Source organism: Hyperolius riggenbachi, chromosome 1 (genome assembly GCF_040937935.1).
Source record: "Hyperolius riggenbachi isolate aHypRig1 chromosome 1, aHypRig1.pri, whole genome shotgun sequence".
In the NCBI taxonomy this organism is placed as follows: domain Eukaryota; kingdom Metazoa; phylum Chordata; class Amphibia; order Anura; family Hyperoliidae; genus Hyperolius; species Hyperolius riggenbachi.
In genome coordinates, this window is record NC_090646.1 from 532,419,756 (window position 1) to 532,441,125 (window position 21,370).

The following is a 21,370-nucleotide window of genomic DNA, read 5'->3' on the forward strand; positions in this document are numbered from 1 at the left end:
GAATAATGCAGTGTGATACAAGGCATTGAATTGACCGCACGCAGGCGGAAAATATTTTCTTATAACAGGTTTGAGGGTTAATGAAGTGGAACAGTAGAATAATATGTAAGCATTAGGAGGAGTAAGAAAGTCCAGGAGGGATATCTTTAGTTTGCAGGATAAGTTGACCAACAAGAGACATGTTATAACATAACAATATAACAGCAACCCTTACAAACAGTGAACATTATATACATTAAGCGGCCGAATACCCCATAAATCTACCCCACCCCCCCACACCAAAGCAATGTAGAGCATGTAAAAAAACAAAAAAAAACAAAAAAAAAAAATTCCAGTAGATAAGTCAAGTTCTACAACGTGTATAGCGTGAGTTGACCCAGGTATCCCATATAGCATGAAATTTACGTTCAGTCCCCCTACGTGTATATATGGCCTTATGGAAGGGAAGGACTAAATTCACTGCCCTCTTCCAGTCAATCAACTCAGGAACCTGCGGTTGTATCCAGTGTCTAGTAAGGACTTTGCGAGCTATATGAAGGACATTAAGGAGGAAAATTTTAGTGTACTTATTGTGGGTGTCATGAGGAACCATGTTAAGTAAGCAAAGTTTGGGGTCAAGGGCAACTGAGCAGCCCATTTTTCATTTAGGAATTTGACAATTTGCTGCCAAAAAATGTTTACCTCGGGGCAGGACCAAATCATATGGTAAAAGGTGCCCTGGGACAGGGCACATTTAGGACACAGAGGTGAGTAACCTGTTCGAAATTTGGCTAGTCTAACCGGGGTGAGATAGGCTCGATGCATCACGTAGAGACTAAGTAACCTGTCCGGAATGTGGGGGGAAACCCTAGCAGAATCTTCGAGGGCCTCCTCCCAATCTTCATCGGAGATCTCTCCAAGATCCTGCACCCACTGAGTCTTCCAGGTGAAGGCTCTACGAGTGGCACCAGACAGCATAATAGCTGCATATAAGGCTGATATTAACTGACTGGGAGAGGGGCCAGTCACAAAGTTTAGTATGGCAGAGTCTGATAAAGAAGGTGGTAACACAGTAAACTGGGCTCTAAGGGCGTGTGAAAGTTGCATGTAGTAAAACTTCATAGATACTGGAAGTTGGAATGTAGTTGCTAGTTGTTCATAAGGAACAATGGAGCCAGATTCGAGGACTTGGTATAAGTAAATGATGCCACGTTCAGACCATAGTCGTCTATTAGGAAGCTTACGAAGTTCAGGGAGGCCACGATTCTCCCATAATGGGGTGAATTTCAGAGGGGCATCTAACTCGAGGTATTTGTGTGCAGTATCCCATACCTTTAAGGTTTGGTGAAAGGTTATTGGCAGTTGCTTGGCATGGGGGGATTTTTTGGCTCCAGTGGCAATAACAGAAAGGGGGTCCAAGTGACGAAGGGGGGGGGATGTCGTGTATAAGGGAGCATGTCCGATCTCTATTTATTGTTAGGTCATGGTATATATGTGATAATTGAGAAGCCAAATAGTATAGATGACAGTTGGGAACCGCCAGGCCCCCTAAGTCCTTTGGGTTCTGTAGGGTAGTGAGAGAGAGGCGGTGCCTCATGGAGCCCCAGATAAATTGCGTTAGGAGAGCGTTTATTTTAGAGAAAGTGACATATGGAAGATAGATCGGGGCATTCCAAGAGACGTACAGTATCTTGGGAAGGAGCACCATTTTGAATAAGTTTGCTCGGCCAGCTACATTAATGGGAAGTTTGGACCAGGCCAGGAATTTGGCAGTTATATATTGTAGTAGGGGTGACCAATTTAAAGGGGTAAAATCTTGTGGTGTACGTGAGATCTTGATACCAAGGTATGTGATCTCTGATGCCCATTGAAGGGAAGAAGAGGCCTGAGACAGGGTTGGGGGGAACACATCAATGGGGAGAATGTAGGATTTGGACCAGTTGATGCGTAGCCCAGAGTATTGTCCGAAGTTATTAATAAGGAGAAGAGCGCGATGAAGGGAGGGACCAGGGTCATTTAAGAATAAGAGCATGTCGTCGGCATATAGACTGATTTTATCAGTTTTGTTTGCTTTTGTCAGACCTAGGATTTGGGGATCTTGCCTTATTAGAGCAGCAATGGGCTCAATCGCTAAGTCAAATAAAAGAGGAGACAGTGGACAACCCTGCCTCGTGCCTCTGGATATAGGGAAGGCATCAGAGATCCAACCGTTAATTCGGATCCGGGCAAAGGGGTCGGTGTAAAGGAGTTTAACCCAAGCAATAAAGCGGGGGCCAATATTAAAGCGGTGTAGGACAGACAGTAGGAAGTCCCATTCAATGGTGTCAAACGCTTTGGCGGCGTCAAGGGACGCCACCACTCTAGTGCCGACATTCTCGTGTTCTACCTGCATGGCGAGAAATAGCCTTCTGATATTCAGGGAAGTTGATCTACCTGGAATAAAACCAGATTGGTCTGGGTGTACTAAGGAGGTGATTACTTTGTTCAGGCGTTGTGACAGTAGTTTAGCTAGTATTTTAACATCAGTCTGGATTAAGGAGATAGGACGATATGACTCACAGTGTAGTGGGTTCTTTCCTGGCTTTAGGATTAAAATTATTAGAGCTTCTCTCATAGAGAACGGCAGAGTGCCTATTTCCAGAGCATGATTATATAATGCTAAAAGCTTAGGGGCCAATAGGGACCTATGTTGTTTAAAGAATTCCCCTGGTAAGCCATCAGTGCCAGGAGATTTGGAGGGAGGTAGAGAAGAAATGGCGTCTTCGATTTCTTGGATTGTTATTGGAGCATCTAGAAGTAATTGGCTGGGTTCATCTAAGGAGGGAAGGGGAATAGTTTCTAAATAGGCCGCAGTTGCAGATGTAGAGGTAGTGGAGGTTGTAGAGTAAAGAGTTTTGTAAAATGAAACAAAACGCTGCAGGATCTCAGGAGGGGAGGAAAGAGTAGAGCCCTCCTCATCTTCTATTTTAAGGATAACCTGCGGGGCAAGCATTTCCCTGGATAGTTTAGCTAACAGAGCCCCACACTGTTCACCAAATTTATAGACTTTCTGTTTGGAAAATAGGATTTTCCGGTTTGCTTTAGCTACCAGAATCTGTTCATATGCAGCTAGTTTAGATCTATAGAGATTGTTAAGGGTAGGGGAGGGGTCCGCATTAAAGTCTGAAGTGGCCTGTTGTAGTGCCAGAAGGGCCGCATGCTCATCTATAGCTGAGTTAATTTTAATGCTTTTTATTCTGGAGGAGAAGTGTTGTTTAATAAATTGTTTGAACACCTCCCAGATCGCTGTGGGTGATGCAGATTGGCCCTGTTGGTCCAGAAAGTGAGAAAGAGCCTCCTCAGAGGATTTTGACTCACTGACTTTGGCTAGCCAAAAGGGATGTAGACGCCAGGTGGGTATTTTAGGGGGGAAAGACCAATTTAACTGGATAAGGTATGGAGAGTGGTCAGACATAAGGGGAGGGAGGAAACTTGCTTTACTTATGTTGGTAAGTAAGGAGGAGGAGACCAAAATGTAGTCCAGGCGTGAGTGGGATTTATGTGATGCAGAGTAGCACGAGAATGCCGGGGTAGAAGGATATTTCACCGACCAAGTATCATGTATGGAGACATCTTTAAGAAGATTTACCAGTTTAGTGTCCTTGTTAGTAAATGAGGTCGAGGGGGCTGGCTGGGGGATTTTATCAGTGCTGGGGTAGAAAACATAGTTAAAATCCCCGAGCCATATCGATGGGACCTGTGGGTAAAGGGCAATAAAGCTTAGTGCAAGCTTCAGTACGGCAAAAGAGAATGGAGGAGGTATATATATAGCAATAATTAAAGTGGGAACATTGTATAATAAGCAGTGCATAAAAATATATTTGCCTTCGTCATCAATAATTCGGTCGATCAGTTGAAACTGGACACTTTTAGCAAAAAACAGGGAGACGCCTCTGGAGTGCGAGGAGAACATGGAGTGGAAGGACCAACCGATCCATGTACGGCCATATGGAGGGTGCCGTCCAGATGTGTCTCCTGCAGTGCAATTATGTCCACATGTTGTTTGCGTAGAAAGTCTAGAGCCACCGACCTCTTAACCCTATCCCGTAGACCCCTTACATTCCAAGTCAGCAGAGAAAGGGGGGTGCTAATGGAGCGGGATTGAGAAGCCATCTCGGAAGGGAATATAAGAATTGGGGAACATAGATCTTAGTTGGGGGGAGGCGGGGGCAGGGGGCCCCCGGCCGCTAGTGAGGGGGTTAGTATTGAACTTAATGGTATTACCCGGCTCATAGCCCTGAACGCAGGGCCAGAGCTTCTTCCCAGAAACGAATACCAACATAGGTATAACAAGATTTACATGTATAATCCTATAACAGTCAAGGAAAATACAAAGATAACATAATACATAATAACAGAATAATGACATCTGTGGGTGCGACATCAATATTTGGTGTCGCATACAGCCTTGCTCTGTACCTTACTAGGGCCACTAGATAGGTCCTGCGGCATAGGGAGCTGTATTTACCATGCTGCTTGAAAAGGTAAGTGCGACATAGCTGGCTCGTATAGTTCTGGAAGGAGTACATGAAATTTAGCATAGGCCACGGCAGAGCACCAAGTCATACCGGGCCTCAGAGCCAGCACCAACATATTAATACGAGGCTTGTACAGCTTAGGCCAGGGGTAATAGAAGATACCTTATCATAGGAAGATGGTTCAGTCTTCCGGGCTAGGCTGGGACTTGTTCTTTTCAATCCAGGTAAGGACCTCTGAAGGGGATTCAAAGAAAAGAGTCTTGCCATCCGATACGACTCTTAGACGGGCAGGAAAGAGCATAGCGTATTGCAGGCCCAGGTTTTTAAGCTTGCGTTTTGCGTCCTGGAACTTGGCGCGTTGCTTCTGTGTTTCCACTCCGAAGTCAGGATATATGGATATGGAGGCGTTGTCGAGACGGATGTTGCCTTGTTCTCGGGATAATCGGAGAACGGCATCCCGATCCTTGAAGTTAAGAAGCTTGGCGATAAAGGTACGCGGAGGAGCTCCAGGCGGGTTGGTTTTAAAGGGTATGCGGTGGGCGCGCTCCACAGAAAAGGCCGCAGAAAAAGAGTCCCTGCCATATTGCGTAGTTAGCAACTCTTCCAGGAATCGGGCAGGGTCATTTCCCTCTGATCTCTCCGGGAGGCCCACTAGACGTATGTTGGATCTTCGCAGGTGGTTTTCCATGTCCTCCTGCCTGGCTATGATAGCTTTTATGTGGCCTTGTGAGGTGCGTACGTCGGCTGGGAGCGTTCTGAAGTCGTCCTCAAGCTTGGAGATACGGGCCTCGGCATCAGAGACGTGTTCGCGGAGGTTGCGGACATCCTGCCGGAGGAGATGTAAGTCAGCTTTAACCTCCTCTATTTTGGTGGTGAAGGTGTCTGTGAGCGAGGTTTGTAGAGCGGAGATTGCCGACAGTATTGATTGGGCTTCAGGAGAGGGAGACCGGTCCGGCTGGGAGGCCGCGTCCTCCTCTGTACCTGGTCTGCCGCCATCTTGATCCGCACGGCGGAACTTGTCTATCGGGCCGGTGACTTTTTCTGTGGTTTTGTCGGTCTTCTTTGGTCCCATTTTGCCCGCTGGATTGGTAGGTATCCGATGAGAGGGGTACAATGTGCCGTGTGTAGCAGGATAATAGCAGGATAATGGCTAGTGTTACCCACGAGGTGAAGAGCTCCGAGAGATGCGACCGCTCACATCCCCGTTCCGGCCACGCCCCCGTGTCCAATACTCTTAAAGGGCAACAGTCAGTGTACACTAAGGAGCTGGCAATTGCTATGTCTGTATGAATTAGCCCTAAGGCCACTTATTGTGAAGAATAAATTGCTTATTTTTACAGTATTACTTTATAAATGATTTAGTCAGTGTTTGCCCATTGTAAAATCTTTCTTCACCCTGTTTTACATCTTTAAAGAGAGCCTGAGGTGGACTCAAAGAAAAAAAAAGTAGGCTACCTGATCCTAGGCAGGTAGCCTTAAAAACCGCCGCCCCTGTGGGCTGCAATGGCCCACTTTGTGACCTATAAGTCACGACGCTGCACGGAGAGACTGTGTGTCTCTCACAGCAGCGTGCAGGGAGGCAGGGGAGTGGCAGGGGGCATTGCCAGGGGGAGAGAGGTGACCAATGGCAGCTCTGGAAACCCTGACGGGCGTTCAGAACAGGGAATCCCCCACCCTGTCCTTCCCTGTGTTTACCTCAGAGATGGTGTCAAATATTGTCGCTAATCTCGGGGGGCTATAGCGCAGTGGGGGGGGGGGGGCAGAGAGTGGCGGTGTGGAGGTACAGAGGCATGTTATGAGGCAGAGAACATGCCTCTCTGTCCCATCTGCCAACTCGGGTTTTCTTTAAATATATCACAGTTGGCGACATCTGGCAAGGGGCATCATTGTGCAGTGTGTTTGTGTGTTCTGAAGTGAGCATGAATAACACCTGGTAAAGAGTTACTCCCGTTTGTATTATTTTCGGGGGGGGGGGGGGGGGGGGTGTTCGGGTAGTAAAATCGCTGCAAAATGCTGCCTGCTGAGTGATTGCAATTTCTCAAATTGTAATTGTTCCAGTGGACTCCTCTGCATCCGCTTTCATTGGCATAGTGATTTTTGGAAATGCTGGTGATTGTCGGTGATTCCAAATCGCTGCTGAAATCGCTTTAGTGGGCCATAGCCGTACTAGACATTTTTTTGTAACAGACATTGGCCTAGTTAATACATCAAATCAAACATAAATCTGTTTAGAGTCAAAAGAAGTAGGGTAATGGTGTGGATGTATACCCCATCGTATATTCTGTCAAGATGGGTAGAAAATGTAATTATAATTTAAAAAAAATGTATATTGCACTTTCCTCCTGGCGCACTCAGTTCTTTAGGGCTGCAGCCACTCAAGGCGTGCTCCACAGCTGACCAGGATCATTAGGGAGTCTTGCCCAAAGACTCCTTACTGTTTTACATCCTGGATTGAGCCGATATTCGAACACTGGTCAAAGGCTCAAACCATACATCAAAGGCAACAGCCTTAGCCAGTATGCTATCCAGCTGACCCAGGTACACCCACAAACCCGGGATGCTAGTTTTGCAACCACAGTGTAGTACTTGTGAGGAAACCCGTCTTCACTCAGACGGTATTGGGTCCAAGTCACTCTCCAAAAAAAAGAAGCAGTGTGCAAGTGAGAACTACTCTAACTGCTGCTGGTACTGCTGGATTGGGAGGGGACGCCCCTAGTGTAATAAAACTCTTAGAGATGTTCAATGAAATGCTAATAATTCTGGCTTGCAGAAAAATTATATGTACTTTGGAACTGGGCCAATCAAAATCTGCTGTGGAAGATTTCAGCGCTATATAAATACTAAATAATAATCTGCTGGAAGTGTATGTGATTGGCCCAGTTCCAGTCTACATAAATCTGCATGCAAAGTGGAATATTTGCATCTAAATTAGCCATCTCTACCCAACACTTACCTGAACCATTCACTTCAAATATCCTTAACCACTTTAGCATTTTGGACATATCTCCTACATCCAAAACGGAGGCTGCTCAAGCATCCAGAACGTAGGAGATACGTTCATCAAAAAATGCACTGCAAGGAACTATCGCGCGCTTGCCCACTGCTGCACCGATCAGTGCAAGGCACTAGGTGGTCCCTCTACCCGATCAGTGCCCCTTTAAGCCGCAATGATCCCGGTTACAAGCATATAAGGTGTAAATAAATGTTGGGATTACCAGGACAAATGGGCAAATGCAATGTGTGTGTTTTATCTAGAATTGCATTATTTTAAAACTATAGGGGATTGAATTGGAGAAAAATTGTATTTTGATTCCTCGTTTTTCCCTTTAAGATGCATATAAAATAAAGTACTGAAAAAACAAATACCATCTCCAAAAAGCCTAATTGGTAGCGGAAAAAAGATGTAGATCATTTCGATATAATGAGTAGTGCTAAAGTTATTGGCAAATGGATAGGCGGAGCGCTGAAATGTAAAAAATGCTCGGAAGTGGTAGACCTGTATTTGTTTTAGAATTATTTATTCCTGGAGCTGAGTGTGCCTAACCCTTTGGGCATATCACTAACCTATTATGATGTTTTCTCAAAGTTTCACCTAGTCCAGTGTACCGTGCCTGACTTTTATACTAAACCCAGCCTTATCCTAACAATTACCTCACTTACACCTTAACATGAATCTTATCATGACATGACCTTTCCATACTTTGTAAAGGCCAGCACACATGCTCAACCAAACTGGCTAATTTTGGTCTGTTGGACAACAATCAGGCATGCGTAAGCAACAGGGGTGTGTGGCAAACGACTAGATGAGCAACTTTATAACAGGTGGTTTGACCGATCCATCCTGCGTATCAACTCATGCAACTGTTGGGCTGATATCGTGCAGTTGGCCATGTTGTGGACAAGTTGATTGAAAGACGTGTTGGTTTTGCATGTGGCCATGTTGTGCAGTCCGTCGTTTCGCTTGCGCACGCAGTATGTAAGTCGGTCGTTCAGTTGGAAAATATGTGGTGTAAGCAGTTTGTCATAGTGTCTGTGATGTCGTGGTTTTGGTCATGCACTTTGTTGGACGTGTGCGCGTACCTTTAGAAGTGACAAACAGTAGGTAACCTTAGCACTGCTCTCTATTTATCTCTAGTAATTAGTGCTCTTTGTCAGCAGTATCAGCTGCTAGTACAGCAGGAAAAAGTTTTTTCCCTGCTATGACTGCTCATTGTTGACCTGATCACTGTTTAAGGCTTCTTTTACACTGTAAATCGCAATGTAACACAGTTCCGATTTCAATGAGATTTTCACTGGATGCTAGGAACTGTACAAGGAGAAAACGCAGCATGCAGGACTTTTTAAAATTCCATAGAAATCACTTCAGAACCGCGTGTAGTGTCAAAGAGCCTAAGGTTGATGTCAATTCAACTCTACAGGAGAAGGTGTTGCCCAGTGCTTTCTACTGCTTAAAACGGCTGCTTTATTTCTCAGAATGATGCCTTCTTTTCACTGGAAAATATATTCTTTTGCTTCTCTTCTCATTGCATCTCTTGAAGGTTGATTTTTGTTTGTTAGCTGTGCAAAATCAACATAATGTGGTAGGAAGGTCTTCCATGATGTGCTAAAATTGTCAGAACCAGCTATGAACAGGGACGAGTTTAAGTGGCGTCTTGAAACAAAATTATACATAATCCTTCCTTTTTGTTCCATATTTATAGTACACCATTCTAGAGACACACACATACTTTATGCAGTCTTCTAATACTGAAAATAATGTATAATTTATAAAATTGCTTTTTTAATAAAAATATTACTTTATAAATTATTTAATCAGTGATTGCCTATTGTAAAAAAAAATCCTCATCTTTTCCTCTCCCTGATTTACATTCTGAAATTTATCACAGGGGCAGCAAAATCTTTAGTGTTGTCAGGTTAATCACTGCGGAATGTTTTATCTGAGTTTGGAAGCCAGTAGAAGTCAGTAGGAGCAACACTTGGGCCCATATGCAATTCATTTTTTCTTCTGATATATCTCCCAGGAGAAAATTTTCATCTTCTCTTCAAAATAACTTCTCAACATTTTCCAGTTTAAAAAGTACTCCAAAATTGGTGAAAAAGTATCATAAAAACAATTTTGAGTATTTCCTTGCTTGCTAGTGGTTTAACCACTTTGCATCCAGACCTTGTTTTCCACTTATGGACCAGAGCAGTTTTGACAGTTTAGCTATGTCCTTATTTAATCAGAAATAACTTTATTATTATTATTTATTGTTTATAAAGCGCCAACATATTACACAGCGCTGGACAATAAATATATACAAGGATACAAGGATGACAGACATAACAAGATTGTACAACATAGAACAACGTTATACATGCAAATTATACAAAATACATGATCATGTGATATGGGCTGATTAGGTAGGCCCAGTAATACAAGTACAGGCTGTCAAAGGACAGGAGCACATGATCCTGTAGATTACACTAGGGAATGGAGGACCCTGCCAGAGGCTTACAATCTAAAGGGTGGGGTGGAAACACTAGGTGGGGCTGTGAAATATTCAGTAGAGAGTTACTGTGTGGTAGGAGGTGGATAGGCCATCATATCCCTATTTATGACACAGAAATGAAATATTTTTTTTCAAGACAAACTAGGCTTTCATTGCATGCCATTTTTTTCCCTCTAACAATTTTGTTTTCTATGAATTTTAATGGAAAAACAAGGAAAAAAAATAGAAAAAACACATTATTACTCAGTTTTACCAATTCCAGTTAAAAAATAAAAAGTGCTACTGTAGATAAAAAACACAAATTTTGTTTGGCTATTCTTATCGCTTATCACAAAACTTAGATTATGTTCCTGTCACAATCTATGGTAAAGATATTTGATTCTAAAAAATAATGCTATAGAGTGTATTTTTCACTATGAACTGAGAAAATAAAAGTATTTTTAATGGTAAAAAATCAATCTCATTAGCTCAGGAAACATATATTCCCGTTCATCAATTAGTGCTGCATCAGATAGTACCAGAAATGTGCACAGGAGCAAGCCCAATCCTGAAAAGCTGTTTATGCTACAGGACGTAAATCTACTGACTCGTGGCTTAGATGAAGTCACAGAGGACGTAGATATACTGTAGTGGTGGATAAAGTGGTTAAAATGCATTTTATGATAAGGTGTGAAAATATCACCTGGGAGAAAACTTAGGGGGAAAAGTGAATTGCATATGGGCCCTGGTCTACCAGAATTCTCTGGGAGGTAAATTCTGCATAGATTAAAGGGGCACTATGGCTAAATTCTTTGTTTTTTTGTCACTGTAATATTTATAGCTGTATGTAGAGTATAGTATGTAACATGTAATGAGGCAGATGATTGTTTGTTTGTTTTTTTAAACTGACATCATCCTTGTATACTTTTAGAGTCCCGTCGGCAGATTTACCTTACTGACGCGACTCAGGCTAATCCATTTAGTTGTAGGAGGTATCTGTCCCTACTGATTTATCTTCCATTACAGTTTATCCCTCTGTGCTGCGCTGGTAGGATTGTTCCAACTTTCAACCGCACAATCGTGCAGTTACACAGATCCCCATCTGCCGTAAAGAGAAGCAATTTATCTGCTGCGCAGAGTGGACCACAATCTCCCTCTTTGGTGGGACGCAACTGCCATGTGGAGAGGGACGCAGCCTCACTGATGACGCTGCCCGGCAAGAACCCCTGTAGCAAAGCTGGCAATGAAACAGACACCTATTGTTGTCAGTTTCTATGGCTACCAGACTTCGCTATTTGAAGTGCACAGTGTAGCGGCGGCTCTAATCATGCCACCGCCGCTGCTACACTGCGCACTTCAAACAGCGAAGTCTGGTGGCCATAGAAACGGACAACAATAGGTGTCCGTTTCATTGCCAGCTTCGCGACAAAGGTCCTTGCCGGGCAGCGTCATCAGTGAGGCTGAGTCCCTCTCCACACGGCAGTTGCGTCCCACCAAAGAGGGAGGTTGTGGTCCGCTCCTGCGCAGCAGATAAATTGCTTCTCTTTACGGCAAATGGGGATCTGTGTAACTGCACAATTGTGCGGTTGAAAGTTAGAACAATCCTACCAGCGCAACACAGAGGGGTAAACTGTAACGGAAGATAAATCCGCAGGGACAGATGCCTCCTACAACTAAATGGATTAGCCTGAGTCGCGTCAGTAAGGTAAATCTGCCGACGTGACTCTAAAAGTATACAAGGATGATGTCAGTGTAAAAAATAAAAAAAAAGGTCTGCCTGATTACATGTTACATACTATGCTCTACATACAGCTATAAATATTACAGTGACAAAAAAAACAAAGAATTTAGCCATAATGCCCCTTTAATATTCTAGGTTGTGACATCACTGGGAGGGCGGGGCTACATACCAATATACAGCAATATAAATGTTGGAAGTGTTTCTGATGCTAAAACCAGGAAAATTACCATAAAAGTGGGTGCCTCTTAACATACTGAGATTGAGGTTTTCTCCGACTCTTACTCTTCACAGGTGAATTTCAATGAGCCCCTCTCCATGCTGCAGAGGCTAACAGAAGATCTGGAGTACCATGAACTGCTGGACAAGGCATCTAAATGTGAGAACTCTATAGAACAGATGTGTTTTGTCGCAGCCTTTTCTGTGTCTTCCTATTCCACCACAGTGCACCGGACGGCAAAACCATTCAACCCGTTACTAGGAGAAACCTTTGAACTGGACAGACTAGAAGACTTAGGATTCCGTTCCATTTGTGAGCAGGTAAGGAAATAATACTCTAAACAGCTTGATGAAAGACAGGTTATCATTTATTAGCGTTTATATTGACTTGTTTATTTTTCTTAGTTTTCCATTAGTTCATCTCCCATATTTGGCTTCTGAAAGGTTTTATGAACAAAATAATTATCTCCACAAAAAACTTTCATAAACATTTTGCAAGTGAGCTTCTTGTTTAATTCATTACTTGATATTTGGTGCTGGCAGGACATATGGGTAGGAGGGTAACTCTTATGCAACAGCCAACAAGGTATCTATCATGTGTACCTCTAATCTCTAAAAACATACATTTAATATTACAGAAAAAAAAAACAAATCGCATGACTCCATCAAACACTAGCAGTCCAGCATGCAAGTAGTGTCGGCTGATATCGCCATGGTGAAGAAGTGGCAGCTGTGAGCTCCACTTCCATGCTGATGCCATGCATTAGCTCTTTAGGTATAAAGTTTTGAGAGAAATGTAAAAAAAAAAAGTAATGGAACCACTTATAAAAGACCAGTGCCCAGTGCTGTCTGGCTTGAGGCGCTTTAGTCCTCCTTGTGGCTTGGAGGAGTTCCAGCACTGGCTAAGTGTATGAGTAATCTAACCATGTGGGGAATTAACCTCCCTGGCATTTTGATTACGTGCGGTGCACGGCCGCGGGAGGTTTTTTTTTAACCTAATTTCTTTTTCATGTAGCTAGCCTATTGCTAGCTACAGGATTCCCCCCTCCCTGCTCTCTCCCTCCCACCCTTCTGATCACCGCCGGCGTGAATACCTATCAGGAAATCCCATTCTTAATGGGATTTCCTGCAGGGCTTCCCCCGTTGCCATGGCGACGAACGGAATGACGTTGTGACGTCACAGGGAGTCCCGATCCACCCCATAGCGCAGCCTGGCGGTGATTGGCCAGGCTGCGCAAGGGGTCTGCGGGGGGAGGGCCCTCTTTCGCTGCGGATCGGCGGCGAGCGGGTAAGACACGCAGCTAGCAAAGTGCTAGCTGCCTGTATAAAAAAAATTATGCAAATCGGCCCACCAGGGCTTAGCTCATCCGTAACACCCAGTTGGTTAAGTGGCAATTCTTTCCTGTGGTTGAACAGCTAAAATAATGCAGTGTCTCTTCTGTCTTAAATAGGTCAAAGTCTAATCCTTGATAAAAAATATTTTTTTCATTATCGTCATCCTTATGTGATTTTATTAGTTTCAGAATAGCTTATGTAAGGAGGATTCTGGATTGGCAAGAAAACAAAACCAAGCAGGTGCATCCCGTGTAAATTTGTATTACAAAGTGATACAAAAATGGGAATGGTTCTTTGGTGAATGATAACAAAGCATTTCAGGGGTAGCAGATAAAAATGGAGCATTGCCTATAAAAATGGTGCTTCCGTAGGCGGTAATAGTAAAAGCCATGATTAGCGGCAAGGAGGACAATTTATGGCTCTCAATAAATAGTGGGCATTCTGGGGGTTCATAGTTTAACTTTATTGCTGCTAATCATGGCTTTTACTATTGTTGCCTATGACAGCAGGGGGGAGCTTACGGAGCTAAGGTGAGTCGAAGGGGGTGGGTTAAGGTTAGGTAGCTGGGTTGGAGTGGTTAAGAATAGGCAGCAGGGGTGGAGTGGTTAAGGTTAGGCAGCGGAGATGAAGTGGTTAAGGTTAGGCAGCGGGGAGGAAGTGGTTAAGGTTAGGCACAGGGGTGGAGTAGCTAAGGGTTATGCATATGTAGAGGGAGGGTTCAGTGTGAGTGTAGGCAGGTATGTAGTTATACATTACCTGGTCCCAGTGATTGCGTCTCCTCCACTTCCTGGTTAGTATGCAGGTGTCCTGCAGCCAGTCAATCACCATGCGGCTTCAGTCCCCGCATGGTGATTGGCTGGCTGCAGGACACCTGCAAACTAACCAGGAAGTGGAGGAGACAGGATCGCTGGGAGCAAGTAATGTATAATAATGCTAGATGTCGGTAATTACACCTTGTTACTAACATTATGTAATGGTTTACAAATGTTAAATAATGTCAGTAACAATTCTATATTTGATCAGTGCGCTCCTCAATAGATATTCTAAATATTAATAAATCTCTGTCTGGTCGGATCGCTATTTTTCAATTGTGTGTGTCACACTACGTACAAAATTTCTATTCTATGGAAACAGCGCTCAACAACCCACATATTAATACACAAGATTCCACATTTAAAAAGTCCACAACACCCTCAATAGGTGTGATCCACAGGTATCCAGTTAATAGTCCAACCAATAATTCTTCATATACAGTTCATAGCAGTAATGATATATTCTCACCGGAACAATAGACCAACCACTAACGATTAGCAATCGCGTTTTTGGACCATGCCAGCACACGAACTCCTCCACTGATATAGGACTCCTCAGATGTGTGTATACATGTCATATGAAAGAGAGACACAGCAATAGTGTGTGTGTCTCTCTTTCATATGACATGTATACACACATCTGAGGAGTCCTATATCAAAGCTGCTGGTCTGTGAAGGGTCGGCCATATTATCTGGTGAGAGGCTTGAGTGCATAGCTGGTGGAGGCACTTTAGGGTGACCCGTGAGTGGAGTGGGAGCACTGGTGGTGCTGGATAGTGTATGCTCTGTAAACGGTATCACACTATTGCTGTGTCTCTCTTTCATATGACATGTATACACACATCTGAGGAGTCCTATATCAGTGGAGGAGTTCGTGTGCTGGCATGGTCCAAAAACGCGATTGCTAATCGTTAGTGGTTGGCCTATTGTTCCGGTGAGAATATATCATTACTGCTATGAACTGTATATGAAGAATTATTGGTTGGACTATTAACTGGATACCTGTGGATCACACCTATTGAGGGTGTTGTGGACTTTTTTAAATGTGGAATCTTGTGTATTAATATGTGGGTTGTTGAGCGCTGTTTCCATAGAATAGAAATGTCAGTAACAAGATGTCATTACCAGCATCACCCTGCGCCATAATTTTGTGGTGCTATTTTTAAATGTACGTCATTTAAGGATATGTGAACTTATTACAACTAGGTGAACTTATAACTCAATTTACTTAACTATCCCCCTTACTTGATGGTGGCCCCCCTGTGCGGGAGCTGCTGATTCACCTGCTGATTCCTCTGGCCCGTAATGCTATGCCAGCAGTTCTGCTGCAGCCTAAATTTCTGTCTAAGCTTGGGTATGCGTGAATGTATATATGGATGAGGGGCCTGTGATTTTTATCGTTGAGGATCAGTAGCTTCCACACAAGAACTGACATATAGCTCTTACTCATCAGAGTAGGGGGAATGAATGAGTGAACTTTTAATGAACTTAACTTGTAAGTGAACTTACCTGCTTTCCATGGACTTAAAGGGGAACTGAAGAGAAAGGTGTATATATAGGCTGTCATGTTTATTTCCTTTTAAGCAATACCAGTTGCCTGGCAGCCCTGCTGATCCTCTTCCTCTAATACTATTAGCCTTAGCCCCTGAACAAGCATTCAGCAGATCAGGTGTTTCAGTGGTTCAGACTTTAAAGTCAGATCAGACAAGACTAGCTGCATGCTTGTTTCTGGTTTTATTCAGATACTATTGCAGAGAAATAGACCAGCAGGGCTGCCAGGCAACTGGTATTGATTAAAAGGAAATAAACATGACAGCCTCCATATAGCTCTCTCTTTAGTTCCCCTTTAAGAGTGACCCCTTTCAAAGTCTTTTTCCTTTCCAGTTAAAGTTCACTTTAAAGAGACTCTGTAACAAATTTTTCAGCCTTAGTTCTTCTATACTATAAGTTCCTATGCCTGTTCTAATCTGCTCTGGCTTACTGCAGTCTTTCCTAACTGCACTGTCTCTGTAATAAATCAATGTATCTTTCCTCTGTCCGGTTTGTCGGGCTAAAGCTTGATTGTGTGGAATGTGCAGGGCTGCTTGTGATTGGTAGAAGCGATACACACCCTCTGCAGGCCCCCTGCGTACTTTGAATGACTCACACACTATGCTTAGCTGAGCCTATTAGAAGCTGGTTAGTTTGTTTGTAAACACTGCCTAAAACTGTTAATTACAAGCCAGGATTGCAGCAGAGAGTGGCAGAAACAGCACAGAGGGGCACAGGAGAAAATAATGAATAGAATGGTATGCTTTTTATTGTAAGAATATTAGAGTACAGATTCTCTTTAAAGCAGTCTTTATGTAAGACAGGGTTTTCTAGAACGTAAGCCTAGTGTGCTTAGTGGCAACTTGTAGAATTAGATTTTATTGAACAGAAGACTCTCTAATTGAATAGATTGCTTGCAATGTGTTCCTCTCTCAGAATCATTAATGTGGCAACATACAACTGTGCTGAACTGCAGTTAAATATAGCGGGGAAATCAATCATACAATTCACAGCATGACTCATGCAATGTAGAAATGTCCCAGTGAAATCAATACATAGGACTGCAGTGGTTGTTGATTTGAGGTCCCTTATGCACTTATGGCTGGAGAACCATTTCCAACATATTAGCATAGTTTTGCAACAGAATTAATGAATGGATTGCCACCATTTCCTTTCTGCTTCAGGAAATAGACGTTTTGTTCTTGCCTGCCCCTCCTACAGTTTTTGATCCTCTCTAGAAAAACTTAAAAAAACATCTCTAGATCACACCACACTGTCCAGCTACTGCCCTGTGTCACTTGTCTCATTTGAATCCAAATGAATGCCATGTACATGCTGAACTAAGCCATCATTTATTTGCTTAATCCCTCCTTGATCATTTCCAGTCTGGATTTCACTCTAAGCACTTCACAGAAACAGCTCTTACTAAAGTGGCCAACGATCTTCTTACAGCTAAATACATCTTCTTACAGCTAAATACAAAGGTCAATAATCCATACTCCTCCTTCCTGATCTGTTATCATCGTTTGATACTGTTGACCTCCTATAGACACTTTTATCTGTAGGCATAAAAGCCTTTGCTCTCTCCTGGATATATTCCTATCTCTCTGGAAGGTCTTTCATAGTTTCTTACTCAGATCAAATCTCTTCTCCACATCCTTTGTCTGTGGGGGTACCTCAAGGCTCTGTCCTTGGCCTTTTCTTATTTTTCATCTACAAGCATGGTCTTGGCAACTTATTCAACTCATTTGGCTTTCAATATCACTTATATGCAGATGACTGTTTGTCTTCTATATCCCCTTTCATGGCATCTCACTTCTTACAGAACACCTGTGAATTAAAAAAAAAATTAGAAAAACTGATACTTTGGGTCAGGAGAGGGAAGCTTCTGGATCCTAATGAGGCTTCCCTGTCCTTCCTATCTAGCCCGATCCAGAGCTGGTAACCCAAAAGTTCAATAACAGTAATAAAGCAGCTGGTGCTCCTGCGCAGGCACAGTAGCGGCTTTCCCCTCGGGCAGCCGAGCCCGATTGGGTCTGCTCTACTGCGCAGGCATGAGTTGTCTGCCCCTGCACAGTAGAGCGAACCCAACCGGGCTTAGTTGTTTACACCAGAGCCCGAGGAAAAGCCGCTACTGTGCCTGCACACACCACTGACAAGCCCGTGTCGGCTAACTTTTGGGGTTCCCAACACTGGATCTCCTCTGCTGAGAACGATGGGGAAGCCATATTAGGATCCAGAGGATTCCTCCTCCAGGTGTAAATACCCGCTGGGGGCACTTTTTTCCCTTTCAGGTAAATTTTAAAACTTGATATATAATATAATCAGAACTAATCATTTTTCCACTGTCTCTGTCCACCTCTCTGCCTGCTATAAAAATAAATGGTTAACACCCCTAGGGGCACACATAGGCCTGCCATGTATAACTTTATAAGGCTCCAGCCACACATGCACTCTCTTGGGCCACAAATATCCACCTGGTAGCAGTATTGCACTCACTGGTTCAGTATAGCAGCATTCTGTCTCATCCTGTCTGACCTGTCTGCATCACAGAGGAAGCCTGCCTGTCAGCGAATCACCTTTTCCCAGCCACATGAGGATGCTGGCTCCATTCCACCTACCTGCCTTACAGGGCTGGAGAGTCCAAGTCATAGAGTCTGCAGCAATTATTGGATACTTGTAGTCAGGAAAAACTGTACTTAATCACACTCCTAATACATTGAAACTGTAATGAAAAAGTACAATACGTTAAAATGTGCTACTTCACAATCACAGGTAATAGTAATAGTCATAATAAAGTACTTATGCGCTGTAAGAATAAAGCTTGGAGTTTCAGTATGGAAAAGACCTGCTGAGTGATTATGCAACCTGACATTCATGCATAATTTTACTTTCACCATCTTTTATTAACGATTTTCCGCAATGTAATCACAGACATTGCATTTTCCTTTCACAGATGGAGATAGATTTAATTGAACACTGAACAAAATTAAACAACAATACCTGTGCAGAAAAAAACATAAAACATTAAATATTTTCCTTTATTGCAAGCTTTGGCAATGAGTAAATGTCTGGTATGTTGCCTGTTTATCACCCAACAAGGAAAATACGTTAGTATATTAATAATGGAGAAGTCCAAGCCAGGGGTACACTGTACCCAGGGCCGGATTTACCATAAGGCGCTATAGGCACGTGCCTCATGATGGAATGGCGGCCCAGTCACCTCCCTCCCTGTGGCGTGGACCGAGCAGAGCGTAAATGAGAGGTTACTCGCCCAGCTCTCCTCTGACAAGATCTCCCTCCACACTTAATACTTAATATTGAGGATACTTCTGGCTACCTAATACTAGGGGACACTTGTGGCTACATATGCTGGGCAGGGGAAGTAAGGGAGTAGTGGCAGCTGGGCCAGCCAGCACACTTGCGCGTGCGGTTCTATGGGGATTTGTAGGTTCATGGAGTTTGCCGTCTAGTATGCCAGGACATCTCTGCCTATAGGCTCCTGTGATGTAAATCCGGGCCTGACTGTACCATAAGCTGAGGAGTCTGACTCTCAGGAACTATGTACTGACTCCACAGCCCTGCTGCCTGTAGCTTGTTTCCAGCCACCTAAAGCTAAGTTCATCCATTCCTATGTTTCATTTTGATGGCTTAACAACCTATACTTTCACCTTACTGTAAAGTCGTATTCACTCTGTATATATACTACCAACATTCCCTCTAAAGTGCCCTGCCATAACACTTTCCCACCATAGGACTATTCCTACTCCATGTCCCAGCAATCTCTTCCTCCCAACAAAGCCCATATTAATATTAAAAGAAACAACACGCCCTCTGTTTCTCAAACCCAAAGTGCAGATAGCAGTCATAATAAAGTACTTCTCACCTGTAAGAATAATGCTCAGGGCGTAGGTGTGCCTCTATGGGAAAGGTTTAGGTGAGATATTATGCAACCTGACATTTATGCATCATTTTAGTTTCACCATATTTTATTATTTATTTTACGCAATGTAATCACAGACATTGCATTTTCCCTTTGTCGATGGATATGGATTCAATAGAATAATACTACTAAAACCCCATCTAAAGTACCTACCATATCCCTTTCCCAGCAAAATCTACAGCCCCTGAACAAGCATGCAGATCAGGTGCTCTGACTGAAGTCAGACTTGATTAGCTGCATGCTTGTTTCAGGTCTGTGATTCAGCCACTACTGCAGCCAAAGATCAGCAGGACTGCCAAGCAACTGGTATTGTTTACAAGGAAACATCCATATCCCTCTCAGTTAAGGTTCCTTTTAAAGTGAACCCGAGGTGAAAATAAACTAATGAGATAAACCATTATATTATCCTCCTACTCCTAAAAATTACTTTTTAAAGTATCCCAGGGTTTTCTTTTATATTTAAATATTCACAAAGTAGGTTGAATGTTTTACTGTCTATAATCAGTGGCAGCCTATTAAGTGTCCCAGAGTTAGAAAAAAGTCAATAGTTTATTTTATCTTTCCCTGCCCTCAGAAGTTGTATTCTACCAGAAACACTTTTATGGCTGTAATTCACTTATCAATGAAGTTTACTATATTCCTGACAAGCTACCGACAAGACAGAAGCTGTCACTTCCATGCCTAGAAATTAACTCTATCAGGCAGCAAAATAAAACAAAACAGCCTGGTTATTAATATGTTTTGTACTGTACATACACATTTATCTCATCATGTCACATATCTTCTCGGGTACACTTTAAGCAGAATCTCTTTGAACAATGGAACATGCAGCAAGATTTTGATTTTCTAAATATCGAAACTCTGCTGTGAGAACACACTCACAGAATGATACTGCACTAGCTCTGTGCCCAATCATTGATGGTTGGCAAGTGCAGTACAATCATCCCCAGTGTTAACCAGCACCTAAGTGTGTTTTTTTTTTTTTTTTCCATTTAATGGTACGATTTTCCACTTTGCTGTGCCATTTCCCATCAGTTTGCTATCCCCATAGTTTACTGGGTCACTTAATTTAAAATATGCCCAGTATGTAGAAGTGTTAGAATTCAATCTGCACATTTTAATATCTATATTGAGGATAAGCAGTTGTAGTGAAAGTTCCAATATTCATCCTTCTACTTGTATAAATTGTGATATTCCTGCAGTAAAAACATAATTTAATTGAAAGCTTATGATTGTTTCTCCAACAAATAACCGGTTGTTAGGAAAGAGCTTACTTCTTACTGAAGCTCCGTGTACCATCAATGGCAATGTGTATCTTCTCCTATGGTAATTCTGCGCTTTTCTTGAATCTAAGTACTTGGTACTGGCAACAAAATTTGCCAAAACTTTTATGTAAACGGCATTGTTTCTTTCACATCTGAAAAAGCAAGAAGTTTATACCATTTATTGGCTACTTGTGGGTTTGTGTTTAAAGCCTCACTCCAGGTATAATAGTGTTTGCCTTATTCTGCGCAGGCATTTTTCAGTGATGTCATAAATTATTTTAAAAGTACTCTAGTAAACCTTTTTAGTACTGTCATATGCAAGGGTCCATGGCCTACCTTCCTCTAAGGGTCTATAGAACAGAGAGCCAAAACATGTTGGCACTTTTCCTACAGCTAAAATGACCTTAGATTGAAATTAGGGAAAGAGGCCTAATATAACTAACTGAAGTTTTGACAAGAATTAACACCTTAATGTAAAGCTAACCATTGTTCTCAGAGACCTGAATAAAAAGTTTAGATAAAGATCTGAAAAACATGGGTCCTCACTGCCTTTACTCTCAT

At 42.8% G+C, this 21,370-nt stretch overlaps 1 protein-coding gene across 5 annotated transcripts in view; it reads left to right on the forward strand.

Annotated features, from left to right (window-relative positions):
- OSBP2 (oxysterol binding protein 2) overlaps nucleotides 1–21,370 on the forward strand; it is a 327,225-nt gene that overhangs the window by 273,657 nt on the left and 32,198 nt on the right. For all 5 annotated transcript variants that reach the window (XM_068246447.1, XM_068246472.1, XM_068246456.1 and 2 more), the window contains one exon: nucleotides 12,000–12,245. In XM_068246447.1, the coding sequence (XP_068102548.1) occupies nucleotides 12,000–12,245 (246 nt within the window). The remainder of the gene's footprint in view (nucleotides 1–11,999; nucleotides 12,246–21,370) is intronic.